This window comes from Tauraco erythrolophus, chromosome 8 (genome assembly GCF_009769465.1).
Source record: "Tauraco erythrolophus isolate bTauEry1 chromosome 8, bTauEry1.pri, whole genome shotgun sequence".
In the NCBI taxonomy this organism is placed as follows: domain Eukaryota; kingdom Metazoa; phylum Chordata; class Aves; order Musophagiformes; family Musophagidae; genus Tauraco; species Tauraco erythrolophus.
Genome location: NC_141472.1, coordinates 15,146,321 through 15,159,050, shown reverse-complemented (window position 1 = coordinate 15,159,050; position 12,730 = coordinate 15,146,321). Strand labels below are relative to the sequence as shown.

The window sequence follows — 12,730 nt, the reverse complement described above, 5'->3', positions numbered from 1 at the left end:
GGAAAATATCTGCTGTGGCTACAGCATGTAGAGTTATGCTAACCTTGCAAAAAAGGAGGTGGAAGAGGAGCAGGGAATTACAGCTTTAACTTGGGAGTACATCAGTGAGGGAGAATGGGGGTACCTACCTGTTTCTGCTGAAATGAGGAAACCTCTGTTAAACAGTTACTCTCTCTAGCTCAAGGCCTTGTGTGTGTTTCTTCATCAGATTACTAGTGGAGCAGCGCATTCCAAGCATCAGAGACATCTTTATACTGCAAAGCCTGATGAAATGCATAGGAAAAGATGCTCCAGTCTTTCTGAAAAAGAAATTTGAGGTAAATTTAGTTGGAGGCTCATTTTTGCTCCCACAAAGCCTGTGCTCTTGCATTGTTTATAAATTGTGTCTGGTTCTTTCCAGACACTCAAAAGAGAAAATATAATAGAAGGGTTAACAGCATTTGCTATATGAATCATAGTCCAGCTGTATCTGCAGGAGGAACTTAGATTTGGAGGCTAGGAATATCCTGCCATGAAAAGGGGCAGAAAGCAATGGAGATGGTACAAAAGGAATTGAGGAAGTGAAACAGCAGTGCCCTCACCTCTTGTTTGAGTTGGCCACATGGCATTTTGTAGAAGCACTTACAGGCTATTCCCTGATTCCATGGCCCAGCTTGTGGTTGGAAGAGCAGAAGACAGAAAACTAGGCTGTGTCCAGTAATGGTATGGGGCAAGAGGACTGATGGGAGTGAAATGCCAGGACAACTCACTTAGCTCGTGGCCTTATCTTTCTCTGTATCTGAAAGGTCCTCTGAGAAATATGGTGTTTGGGAGCAGGCTGTAGGTTTTATGGAAGGGTGTACTGGGTTTCATCCCCTGATTTAAAGACACTTTTTGAAACCTTTCAGACTAGGCCTGCTAGTATTTTCGTCACATAGTTGAAGGGCTCTGAGGCCAGAGTTTGTAATAGCATTCATGAGGAAATGAGGGAAGATACCACTCCTGGGAAACTGGGCAAGAACAGAGCAGTGCAAGGGGCTCATGCAGTGTGTTAGATGTAAGTAAATCATAAAACCTTGGACAAGGTACCTCGCTTTTTGCGAGGTGATGAGAAACTGGCTGAAGATGTGATGGAATATGGAACTGAGAGGAAAGTAACCTTTCCACTTGTTAACTGAAGGGAGCTTTTAATTTTGTGAGCCTACAGGGTACTATTTTTCATATTGTTTAATTTCTGTTGTAGATGCATTTTGTATTTAACCTTTGATATGCATGCAGTAAGAATATTGTATTTTAATAGCCAATATACTTTGAAGTCTCATTTTTACTGTCATTTATATCAATCAAATTAATGCTTCAATAAATGAAGTCTCTTTTGTGGCATCAGAGCTGACCTTCTGTGTTTCAGTCCACATTTATAGCTGAGTATTTGTATTAAAGATACGCCGCACAGTGTGCTATTGGATCACTTTGAAGGCTCTCAGCTTTCCTGTGCATCCAAGCCAGTAATTGGAGTACTATGAGATAAGTCAACTGTGCCAGTTGTATTTCTACTACTTTTTAAAGAGTTGGTAGAAGACACATATTCACAGTATTTGGAAATTAGCTCTAATAAGACTTCTTTGTTTTAAAAAATCCATGTAAAGGAAGATTACTGAGAACTTGCATAGTGATGCGGCTTTAGAACACTTGATCTGATATAACTGTGTATTAAGAAATTAAGAGTAGTTACTTTATGCTTTTGCTGTTTGTTGCTCCTTTTTCTTTCATACAAGTCTGAACAGGCCAAGGAATTTGGGAAAGTCTTGGTGAAAATGCCTTCACCAGAAGGCAGTGATAATATACCTGAAGAATGAAGGATTTAATAAACTCTAATTCACTTTAGATGGCAGTTTTGAAAGAGATAGACCATCTGACTTTCCCGAATGCTCTGCGTGTGTTTTGGGCTCTTGTTGCAATGAATTATTGTTCCATTCCAATCCTGAATGCCTGCAGTAAAAAGATCCAGGGTAAGAAAAAAATGTTTATTAAATTTCCCTTCCTTATATCAAATTCTTCCTAATTATTGTCTCATCTGCCTTTTCTGATTTCCTTTAAAACTCGGGAAACATCTTTGTTTTACAAGATATTATAGTAATGTGGAGCCATTTGACAAGCAGCAAGACAGAGAATTATTGATCGATAATGAAAGCAAGTAGTTCTTGTTGTCTCTGCCCTTCTTAACATTTACCTAAATTACGTATTTTTCTTTGCGCTTTTGTGTATGCAGAGTTTAGAAAAAGAATGGAGTTCTAGCAAGACTTCAGGTCAACTTTTAAACCAAATTGGAGTTGGCAATGGACATCTTACAGGATGGATTGGTGGCTTAGTGTAATTAGTTGATAAACGAAAGGGAACATAGTATTTCCCTGATTAACTGGATTTCATTATTGAATGCTGCTTAATAACTGACCTCATGCTGCAGCCCAGAAAAAAAATTAAAGCTAATGCTTTCACCTCTCTCCATACCTTTACAGCACATTTCTTAAGTATATGCGGTCAGTATGTATTGATTCACACTTAAAATACATATGAATTTGTGTCTAAAAAACATTAAGAGAGCAAAACAGCATTCTTAACATAAATGAACCAGGAGTATTTGAGCTGCTAGTACAGCCTTTAGTTGTCCTGGTCGTTCGGATGTGTTAGGACTCGGTCTTTAGTAACACATACTGGCTTCTCCCATAGGACTTTCACCACACTCTGTACTCAGGCTAGATGGCGTACAGAGTGAGCAGCTACTTAGTACTTTTTTCTTCATTTTTTTAGTACATGATCTCAGGTCTTACATGCTGCACATTATGCAAATGATGCTTTGGGGACGGTGATTAATTTCTGGACAGAAATGACCCCATCAGAGGCTGGAGATGGAGTAGGAAGAGGAAGGAGGGGCATGCTTAGGAGTTCTCCAGCAGGTTTTCCAAGTCCTGTGCTGTTGCTGGGGCTCTCAAGAATGTAGACCTCTCTCTCATATCTGAGGACCTGACCAGAATTGTTCTAGCTGTGTACTTCAAAGTTACTCATTGAGCTAATTTTTGCAGGAGCAAGGGAGTAACCCAGTGGTGATACCCATTTTCTAATTATGCAGAAGGGAGAGATTAAGGTCAAAGTGTCCAGTAATACGAAATTCCATTAGCCTGTTTTCTTTAAGAAGACCTAGCATTACAAGTGACATTATTTGATGCACAGCTCTTACTGGCTTCAATCGCAGTTGTCAGCGCTCAGCACTTCAAGAAATGAGGTAACTGGTTTAAGCTGTGCCTGGAAAATCACTGAGCACAATTCAGTTATTTTCCCCATATCCTCTTGAGTCCTCTGGCAGAAGAAAAGATAAAAGTTTACTTTTGATGGGTGCTGATCCTACTACTGTAACGATGGTCTTTTACAGTCACTGCCTTTTATGACATGCATGCCTCTCATTGCAGCAAACAAAGTGCGATGTGCAAGAGAGCGCATTGTTCTTCAGTACTTAATCTTTTTCGTCTCAGGAGTAGTTCCATCTTGTGTGGCAAATGAAGCAGTAGTGCTGTGCAGAATTCTGTTGTCATCCGTCACTCAGTCTGTGTCATCACGCTCATACGCCAGGAGGTTACGTTATGGTTCCATGTTTTCCTCTTTGGCATATGCTAATGCTTTACTGCTTGACAGCCTTGAGTGCTTTTTAGGCATAGATTCATAGTTTTAGTTTCTTGCCATTTTGTAAAACCAAGTGGGGCAAAAATGTAAATTTCATAATGTGCTAATATCTGATTAACGAGCAGCTTCAGATCCACCTCTTTGTTACTCCCTCAGCTGACACGGTGAAGTGGACAGCCCAAACGCTCAATCAGTACTAAAGGGGCTAGCCTGAGGGTTTTCATGCTGCGTGCAGGGAGGTGCTGAAAATCAGGAATCCTGGAAAAGATGACGTTCTGGGAACATAATCTTCTCATTTCTTTTGTTAATTTATCCCCTCTTGCTATTTATCCCTTCTAGCTTGATCCTGACTCGGTTTGGTTTCTTCTACCTCTGTTTCTTCCATGTGGTTTAGCTCAGTTGACTTTGCCAAGCTACTCTCAGTCTGTTCCTCAGTTCCTTATCTGATTCCCCCTGCCCCGTCCCCTAGCCAAACTGTTCCCATAATGTCTCCAACCTACAGCTCTCATTGCTTTGTATCATTTATCCTTTTTTCCTCTTCTGTTACAGAGAATGTCCATGATGCTCAATTTCGGCAGTTAATTCTCATTCTGGAAGCTTGTAACAGTCTCCAGTACCGTAATGTGAAACTGTTTTCAGCATTAGCAGACTATGTTAATTCTACTGCCTGCCTTTGGGACAAAAGACAGGTGAGTTTGAGACCATATAATTTATAGTGGTACTAGTAGAATAGGCAGTTTCTGTTGCTTTCCATCTTACGTTTCTTCATGTTTGTGTTTGATCTTTGGAGGACAGATTTTTTTAGGAATACCAATCTGATGAAGTTGATAACAGTTAAATTTTGAAAATGCTCTTCTGTTAAGAAGAAATAAAAGAGGTGTTACGGTTTGAAAAATTCACTTTCATTAAAAATGCCTTTTATGAAATCAACAGGTAGGATCCACTTTGCTGGCTTTCTTTACCTTATAAATCTATCTTTTCTTTTAGATGATGCTTTTTCTTTCTGCTTTCGAGACACTTGGCTTTCAGCCTAGTGAGCTGATGGGTAGTTTTGCTGAGAAAGTGACAGAAGACCCTGCATTCCTCAACTTGAAAAACCTTCTGATTGTTCTCCGAGTGTATTCACGACTCAACTATGTTCCCAGACACCAAAAGCATGTGTAGGTTTTCATTTAGAATGCCTGATAATACGTTATGTAGTCATTATAGCGTAATGTATGGCAACTAGTATTTGATTTCAGTTGTGAAAGAGTTCATAATCCTGTTTTATTAATCTGTAAGGTAAATTTGCTGTGTCTTTTTGCATTTTTTCTACATAGGAATTTTTCTTTCTAATTGAAAATGGAGACCTTGGTTCTAGACTGATCAGGCTACTAAATCTGTTGATAGGTAGCTGTACCCTCAAAAAAGAATCAAAAGTTAATGTTAGATTACACACTGTAGGATTATTCAAGATACTAAAGATTTCTAACTTGTATTTTTGTTTGAAATCTGTATTTTATATAGCCACCTTTGTATATTTAGATACTTCTCTTCTGCTTTTGGAAAAGGTTTTTTGAGACTCTTCATAGCTGCTTGAATAAGTACATCCCTCAGATTTCCGACACAGAACTGCTGAAAGCAGTGTATTCACTTTGCATCTTAGGATATCTTCCTCATCGTGCACTTGATGAGCTGCTGCAAAAGGATAGCAGGAATGAACTTCTACTGGCAGGTCAGGCCTTACTTTGTTACGTTCTTGTTCTAAAAGGGATAGTCTGCCTCTATAACATAATTTGTAGTACTTTTAACACAAGTTTAGATATCAAAGAATGCGAATATGATTAGTACTAAATTTGAAGTCCTCAAGGCGAAGCTAGCGTAGTGATGGTGATCTAAGTGATCTGTTTCTGCACTAGGGCATCAGGCTTATTGTCTTGGGCCACATAGTGGCAACAGTTTAATAGCAGGTGTGCACATGGAGAGAGATGAATATGAGATTTGTGGAACTGGTAAAAATGTGTAAGAGCCACAGGTTCTATCTTTGACAGACATTCAGGCATTTTTAAAAACACAAGAAGATTTAACCTTCATACACCAATTTTAGTACCTGGAATCATGAGTATATAATGAGTTATATACTCATATATATGAGTAATTCCTCTGAGTTATAATGAGGAACTTGGAATGGTTTGCAGTAGAATTAGCTTTCCACATTACAATTCTCTTCAGTCAGTAGAGTTCAGTGAAGTAGAAATTCATTGTAGAGTAAAACACTGTGTCTTGCTGTTGAGCGTGCTGTGACTGAACCTGAAAGCAGTAAAGCTATAACTACTTAGCATTTGGGCAGCTTAGTACTCTTAAAGTACAGTTTCAAAATTATGGCCAAGTCTGATATCCCTTCTTGGTTTCGTAAATATCCTTCTACTTGGATTTTATAAATGGTTTTTATGCACGCTCTCTCATTCCATGTGCTCCTTAAGTCTCCTGTAATAACTGACAGCGTACACAGACATGTACAGTGGAGAGGAAAAACTGGATAAATGGGCAGGTCCCAGCCCTAGGCTTTAATACTGTAACTAGTAAATTGATGGTGTTTATTTAACAATATATTGAAGATACTCAATAATATTCAGTGAAAAAACAATTGGGTTTTGATTCCTATATTGAAATTAATTTGCTGTGCCAGAAATAAAATGAAAAATTCTGTGAGATGATACCGTAGATGTAGTATTTTTGTATCCTTTTCAGATGATCTTTACAAAGAACAAAAGGAAATGATGCTTCGCTGTGTGAAAGCATGTATGGAACTTGATAGCCCATCCTGCACGAAGCCTGCATTTGTGCTGACTGAGAATTCATCCTCATCAGTATCTCTTAATCTCAGAAAGGCTCGGGAGGCACTGATAGAACTTTTGGGAGACGAGAACATGTTTCGGCAAAACGTTCAGCTGCCATATAACTATCACATTGGTATGAAGCCAAATTACTGTCATATTCTTTTTAATGTAGATTTATAATCCCCAAAATAATAGGGTAGTAACAAATTTGCGTAGGGTGCAAGTGATTAAAAGTATAATGCTTTGAAGACACAATCTTTTAACAAATAGTGTCCTTGATTGGTGAATCTACTTTCTAGGATGCTTTAGTTAAAAGTATTTAAGTCAATTTACTTAAACTTTATGATTGCTTTTATTTACAAAACTGCTTTGGACTTTTAGTTAAGCACGAGTGAGCAGATGTTAATTGTACATAAATCCAATATGGCCAACTGTTTTAGAGAGTTGACGCGTTAGTACTAAAACACATTAGAAACAAAGCCAAACAGTAGCCTTCTTTTCTCTGACTTGTTTCTTCTCTGAAGCTCTGGCTGAGGTTTGGGTTCTACTTTCATTTATGAAATGGGATATGACCTTCTTTGACAGGTGGTCATTCCATAACATTTGGTTGCTTTTATATTTTGATATTGCTTTTTTGCCAGCCACCCAGCTTACCAATTTTTCTGTATTTGTAATAATTTTCTTCCTAAATATTTCTAATGAGGTGTCAGATTACAGGAAACTCTGAGTAGGTATGACAGACTGCGATCAAGACTAGTTTCTTTAAATTGTGATTTCACTCACATAAAGTTCTGTCTACAGTTTCCAAAAACAAATGTGTTTTTTTCTGGAAATCTGCAAGCTATAGCTGTTTATATTGGTTGCAGGGAGGGAAAGGCCATTATTAGAGAACAGCAATTAGAAGAAACAGAGCAGTGATGGTGTCTGTTAACTTTTTCAAATGGGCTGTTTACTTGAAAACAATTCGAACAATTTATGTTGAACAATTAATTGTAACCTCTTGCAGTGTTAAATGTGTTTTGTTTTCAGATTTTGAAATCAGAATGGATCCAGACAGAAAGAAAGTGCTCCCAATAGCTGCAGCAGATGATCATGCTGACTCAAGTGATGAAAGGTGTCTTTTTTGACTGTGTATTTTTTCTAGCAGGCTAGTTTTATTTATGTGTATTCCTTCCAGTTACTTCTTTGGTTCACTGATTTGCAGAAGCAAAGTAGATAACTAACTTGTTATTTCTGCTCACTGAAGTACACAAAAATTGCCATGCTGGTTCAGAGCAACAGCTCATCCAGCTCACTACCTTCTTCTAACAGAGGTTAAAGCTTAACATTTCAGAGAAAGAAACAGGAAACATTACAGTAATCTGATACTCTTATAATGGATACAGGTTTTGAAGTATGACTGAAATCCCTTCCAAAAAATTATGACATTATGGTTTTGAAATTCCAAGTGTTTGTGTCCAATTCCAAGTATTCATATCCAAAATAACATTCAGTTATTCTCTTAAGTCTCGAAAATGTGCATCTCAATTAATTCAGCTGGGGAAGTATAATTTGAATAAAAAGGATCATATCCACATTTTAGGTGATTAAATTAATCTTGCGTAGAAGAATGACCTCTCAGTAACTGAAGTGAGACATATATCATTTAAGTAACGCTTAAGTACACTTGGGTAATACTTAACATTTGTGTGCTGGATCACTGCACAGCAATGTATTTTGTGTAGTTTGCTTTTTGGGAAAAGGAGAGCTAGTGAATTGTGTTACAGAAACTCACTGTCAGGTTTCCAAGGTATTCAGCTTTCCCTTCCACATAGGTTTTTATGGCAGGAAGTAAACTAATTCTGAATATTAGCAAAGGATCAAAGTAAATGCAGAAGCTGTTGAAAAAACTAGGATTTTGAATGATCTATTTCCTTTCATTGTGGCAGAAGTGGAGATCTACGGACTTAATTCTGCTGCAGGAATTTACTAGATGCTGATACTTGTGTGAAGCTCATAGAAGAGAGGGTCTAAATTACTTCTGGAGAAGGAAAAGGATAATGAAATCTGTGCAGTCCTGATATTTTTGCCTACCAGAATGACAGCTATATATTCGGCAGTGTTAATGGACGTCATTGAATCATTGTCTTAAAAATGCTTATTCTGCATTTGTACAACGGAGTCTTCCCTACTCTTATTGGTTGCAGATTGGCTTTTCTCTTTGTTCCTCTGTCTGCCTTCTGTGTGGGTACAACACACCCCCAAGGGAAGCTGGCAATGAAGAAGCGCCATCTAAACAAACTGGGCTATCATGTGATTCTGGTAAGAGAGTGCTGTTATTCTCTCTCTTTTGCTCCTGTTGTCAGCACAGCGATGAGTATGTTTGTTTGGTAGAATAGGCCTTGCAGGGAATGGTGAACCTTCTCCAGAGTGGTAATTGTATATTGTCTCTACTTAGAACATGGTGGTAGTGTCACTAGGGAGAAAGGACAGAGGAACTCTGAAAGACAAGCTACCACTTAGCATTATCAGCAAAATAAATATAATCAATGTTCAGCAAATTAGAAAAAAAAAAAGCCACTGAATTGCATTGTACTTGAAAACCTATGTGACTTTGGTTTATTTCCCTGATTTTTATAGAATGAATGATTCAAGTCAACTTGTTTTCAAAATACTGTGACTCACTATGGCCTTCCCATCACTGAGCACTCCGTTTGTGGGAGAGAGTAGTTTGCTAAAGGCAACAGAACTAATGTACCCTTTCCGTTTCCTTTCTTCCAGGTCCTGAACAAGAAGTTTCAGGAAATGACAGATGAAGATGCAGTTGAATTTTTGAAAGAAAAAATTTATTCGAAAAATGCTTTCCCTTTTTATGAAGTGGCTGTGCAGGATAATAATTAAAATAAAGTAACAATTTTAGGTCTCCTGATGTCTCTTTTTCCTGTGTAACTTATGTAAGGTTTTAACAGAAAAGACAAGTAGTTTTATACACAACTGCCTACTCCAAAGTATTACGGATAGAGATAAGTTCGTTAAGTGAACCATGTCTGCTGATAGAGGAGGTTTTCTTTAGTGGAAGGAACTACTTAATTAATCCAAAAAGCATCCTGGCATCTATTGCTGTTGAACTTTCTTAATTTTATTTTCACTTTGCTTCCTCTCCCCCATGCCCCAAGTCAAAGTTCTCTCTTCTCTTGAGCGGGGTCAGGGAAAGGAAGTGACTGTTTTAAGTGCCGTTGGAACCTGGCCTACAAGTATGCACTAGAAGGATTCCCCTCAACATCCCACCACCACCATGTTAATCTTTGTGCAGAACTATAGACAGTAAAGCTGTAAGTAACTCACCCTAAGGGATATATTAAAAAATCTAAAGTTACATGGAAAGTTTCTGAAGAAACCAATCTCACCCAGTTTTCAGAAGTTCAGGCCAATATCGATTCTGTTAGCTGTTTGGTTTTTCTTTTGAGCCTTTTGCTTCACTGCTACTTTAATGGATTTTGGGACTTCTCCCTACAAGGACACAGGTCTGGCATATCTTTATAAACTGACTCTTGCTCTCGGTTTCTGATCTTAGCATCTCCCGAACTTTTTAAAGAGGCGTTGCAATACGCAGATTTGTTTGTTACATACTGTGATGCAACTCCACCAGCCTGTTAATGTAGTGGTGGAATTGATTATGTTGGCAGAGTCCTAGAAGTTCAAACCAGCTTTGGGCCTTTGAGCTCAAGGAACAGAGAGAACTGGTACATGTTTTCCATTCTTGGTAACATTTACTGGTAAAAACCATTTGTTGTGCTGGAGTTGCTGAAGTACTTAGTAAGAGCACTGAAATGCTCAAAATACACGTTTGCCAACAACAGCTTGCTTGCTTCTGTGGTATGATCAGAGCTTCAGTCATCATTTTGCTGTAGCGTACTCACAGCCCAATCGGCATGAAGGGAATCCACAGCAGTACTTTCGACAGTGTCTGCATGCTACCTAATGGTGGTGCCCTTGCCTCGTTTGGTAAGCTGCAGGAACTACGTTCTTTGTCTTTCTGAAGTAGCGTGGACACACGGATAAGGCATTACAATGATGAGATTAAAGAAACAATGTGCTTAACAAAAATCCACTGCCCAACTTCTTGCAGAACACGCAGACAGAATACAGTGCACATTTATGAAAGAAACTGCAACCAAAGAAGCATCGTCACAGCAGTCTGGTGTAAAAAGCAGAGCGAGCTGTTCAGCATTTCAGCCTCTGAAATCCAGCACGTGCAGAAAAACAGATCTGATGCAACTGTAAAACAACCAGACAGAGTTCATCTGCTTGACTTGATAAGCTCGTTGTGCCCCCTTTTTGTATTTGCTACTTTAAGAAAGTATTGTGTGTACAAATCCATCTGTGAAGCAGAGTGGTCAGAACCATTCTGATGTTCTGAGCTGGCCAACTGACTCATGGTCCTGGCCTGTGCTGGAGGAGGTCTGAAATACACTGTGCTGGCGAGTGGAGTCATGCTCAGAGCTGTGTTTGAGAAAGCCTTTGCTGCCGTTCAACGCTGAAGCCCTGCAAACCAAGCTAATGCAGCGTCAGCTGCAGCTCTTGCTTGGGCTGGGGAACTGCTTCCTCTGCTTTGAACTTGTCAGTCAGGTCCTCACTAGCAGGTACATAGCTCCCGTCTCTTCAGGGATAAAACACCGGGCAGGGAAGCACGTGGTCCTCTTGGGTGCCAGCAGCCTGGATGGAATTAGCCACCAGTGGGCACAAAATGGCACAGCACGTTATGGTAAATTAGACGATCACCATCTTTTCTTTCTTTAAACGCCTTATGAGTAGCTGGAAACTTATACAAGCAGTATGGAAACCTGCCATAATGATCACCTTGCTTATTAAAATACCTTGCTTTATGCTACCTGAATAATTTAAGTCGTTACTATGTCACCTGCACTGATTCATAGTTCCAAGCAGTATGTAGCTGCTGCCAGAGAGACTTCAGAGCTGTGGGTTTTCGAACCTTTACACATGCTGAAAAGCTACTCTGTTGCAATGTCTGAAATAAACCCAGGTTTCTCCGGTGTCCAATTCATGTAGTAAGGGAGCTCTAATCCCCTGCTTTGTGCATTACAATCTGTATTTAGAATACCATTCTTCTCTCTCTCCTGAGTCACACTTATTAAAATTAGTGGGACACTCACAATGAAGATCAACTATAATTATTTTGCTCCTGTAATTGTGGGTTTTGTCACTGCATGGATTGCTCAGTGCCAAAAGTGCAAAATCTTCTTTTTAAAATGAAACAGATACTAAACAGATGTTTTTAGCTGACCTGCCAGTGAGGCTACCAGGGGATGCAAGCTGCGCTTTTCTCTACCGTTTTCACAGCCTGCTGCAGACTCAGGAACATGTGTTTCTAACCTTTATTCACACTTGGAACACTTTCTAAGTGCAGTGGCTGGCAATTTTTTCTGACCAAGGAGTGGGGAACCAGGAAGCTGAATATGGCTTTATTTCATACAGCCTGTGAATGTATTTTATTAATGGATGGAACTGAGACATTTGCTGTGGTGTTTGACTCACTAAAGGTATTTCAAGGGTGTATCCAACCTGTAGCAAGGCCAAGGTTCTCAACCACATGTAAAGTGAAAATAGACAATTTATGAAGTAAACTAAATTGCTGAGGAGGGGAAAACCTTCAATGAATTAAAGGCTTGTTAAAGAAGATAAAGCAGGTATAGGGCTTAGAGTAATTATGTAGCTATGACTTGAAGACAGTGGACTCAGCCATCCAGAGCAGCCATATATTTGACCAGATTCTTGTATGAAAGCAGCATATTTTATTCCTGTGACACAAGGAAGTCTGAAAAGCAGATCCATAGAAATCTTTCCTTCATTCTGAAATACTGGACTTAAGTATTTGTTCTGCTAATCTCAAGTCATAGAATCATAAAATGGTTAAATAATAAACATGTACTGCCTTTTATGATACCTGTTTTTTATATGCTGCTTGCTGTTATACAGTTTTCGATTCATAAATCTTATTACAAAACAATAAAATGCCATGATAAAGCTGGCTTATCTGATAAATTTTTCCTTGAGAATAATGCACATACTGTTCATCCTTTGAATTCTCCAGGTCATCTGAAGGATATCCACATACAAAAAGGTGACAAGCTCAGATCATTGTCATGTATCACACAATCAATAAGAAAACATAGTGAGAAGGATTTACAAATGTATAGCAAACTTCACTGACCCAATGTTCAGCATTGCAGGATGTGTGAACAGATCTATAAATGAGA

At 38.8% G+C, this 12,730-nt stretch overlaps 1 protein-coding gene across 1 annotated transcript in view; it reads left to right on the top strand.

The window, feature by feature from the left end:
* Positions 1-9,377, top strand: part of FASTKD2 (FAST kinase domains 2) — a 36,789-nt gene extending 27,412 nt beyond the window's left edge. Inside the window, exons 2-10 of the mRNA XM_086615882.1 lie at positions 209-317; positions 1,865-1,988; positions 4,204-4,343; positions 4,642-4,814; positions 5,205-5,368; positions 6,385-6,606; positions 7,503-7,587; positions 8,660-8,774; positions 9,234-9,377. Coding sequence (XP_086472008.1) covers positions 209-317; positions 1,865-1,988; positions 4,204-4,343; positions 4,642-4,814; positions 5,205-5,368; positions 6,385-6,606; positions 7,503-7,587; positions 8,660-8,774; positions 9,234-9,353 — 1,252 coding nt within the window. The 3' untranslated portion in view covers positions 9,354-9,377. The remainder of the gene's footprint in view (positions 1-208; positions 318-1,864; positions 1,989-4,203; positions 4,344-4,641; positions 4,815-5,204; positions 5,369-6,384; positions 6,607-7,502; positions 7,588-8,659; positions 8,775-9,233) is intronic.
* Positions 9,378-12,730: the final 3,353 nt, after the last annotated feature.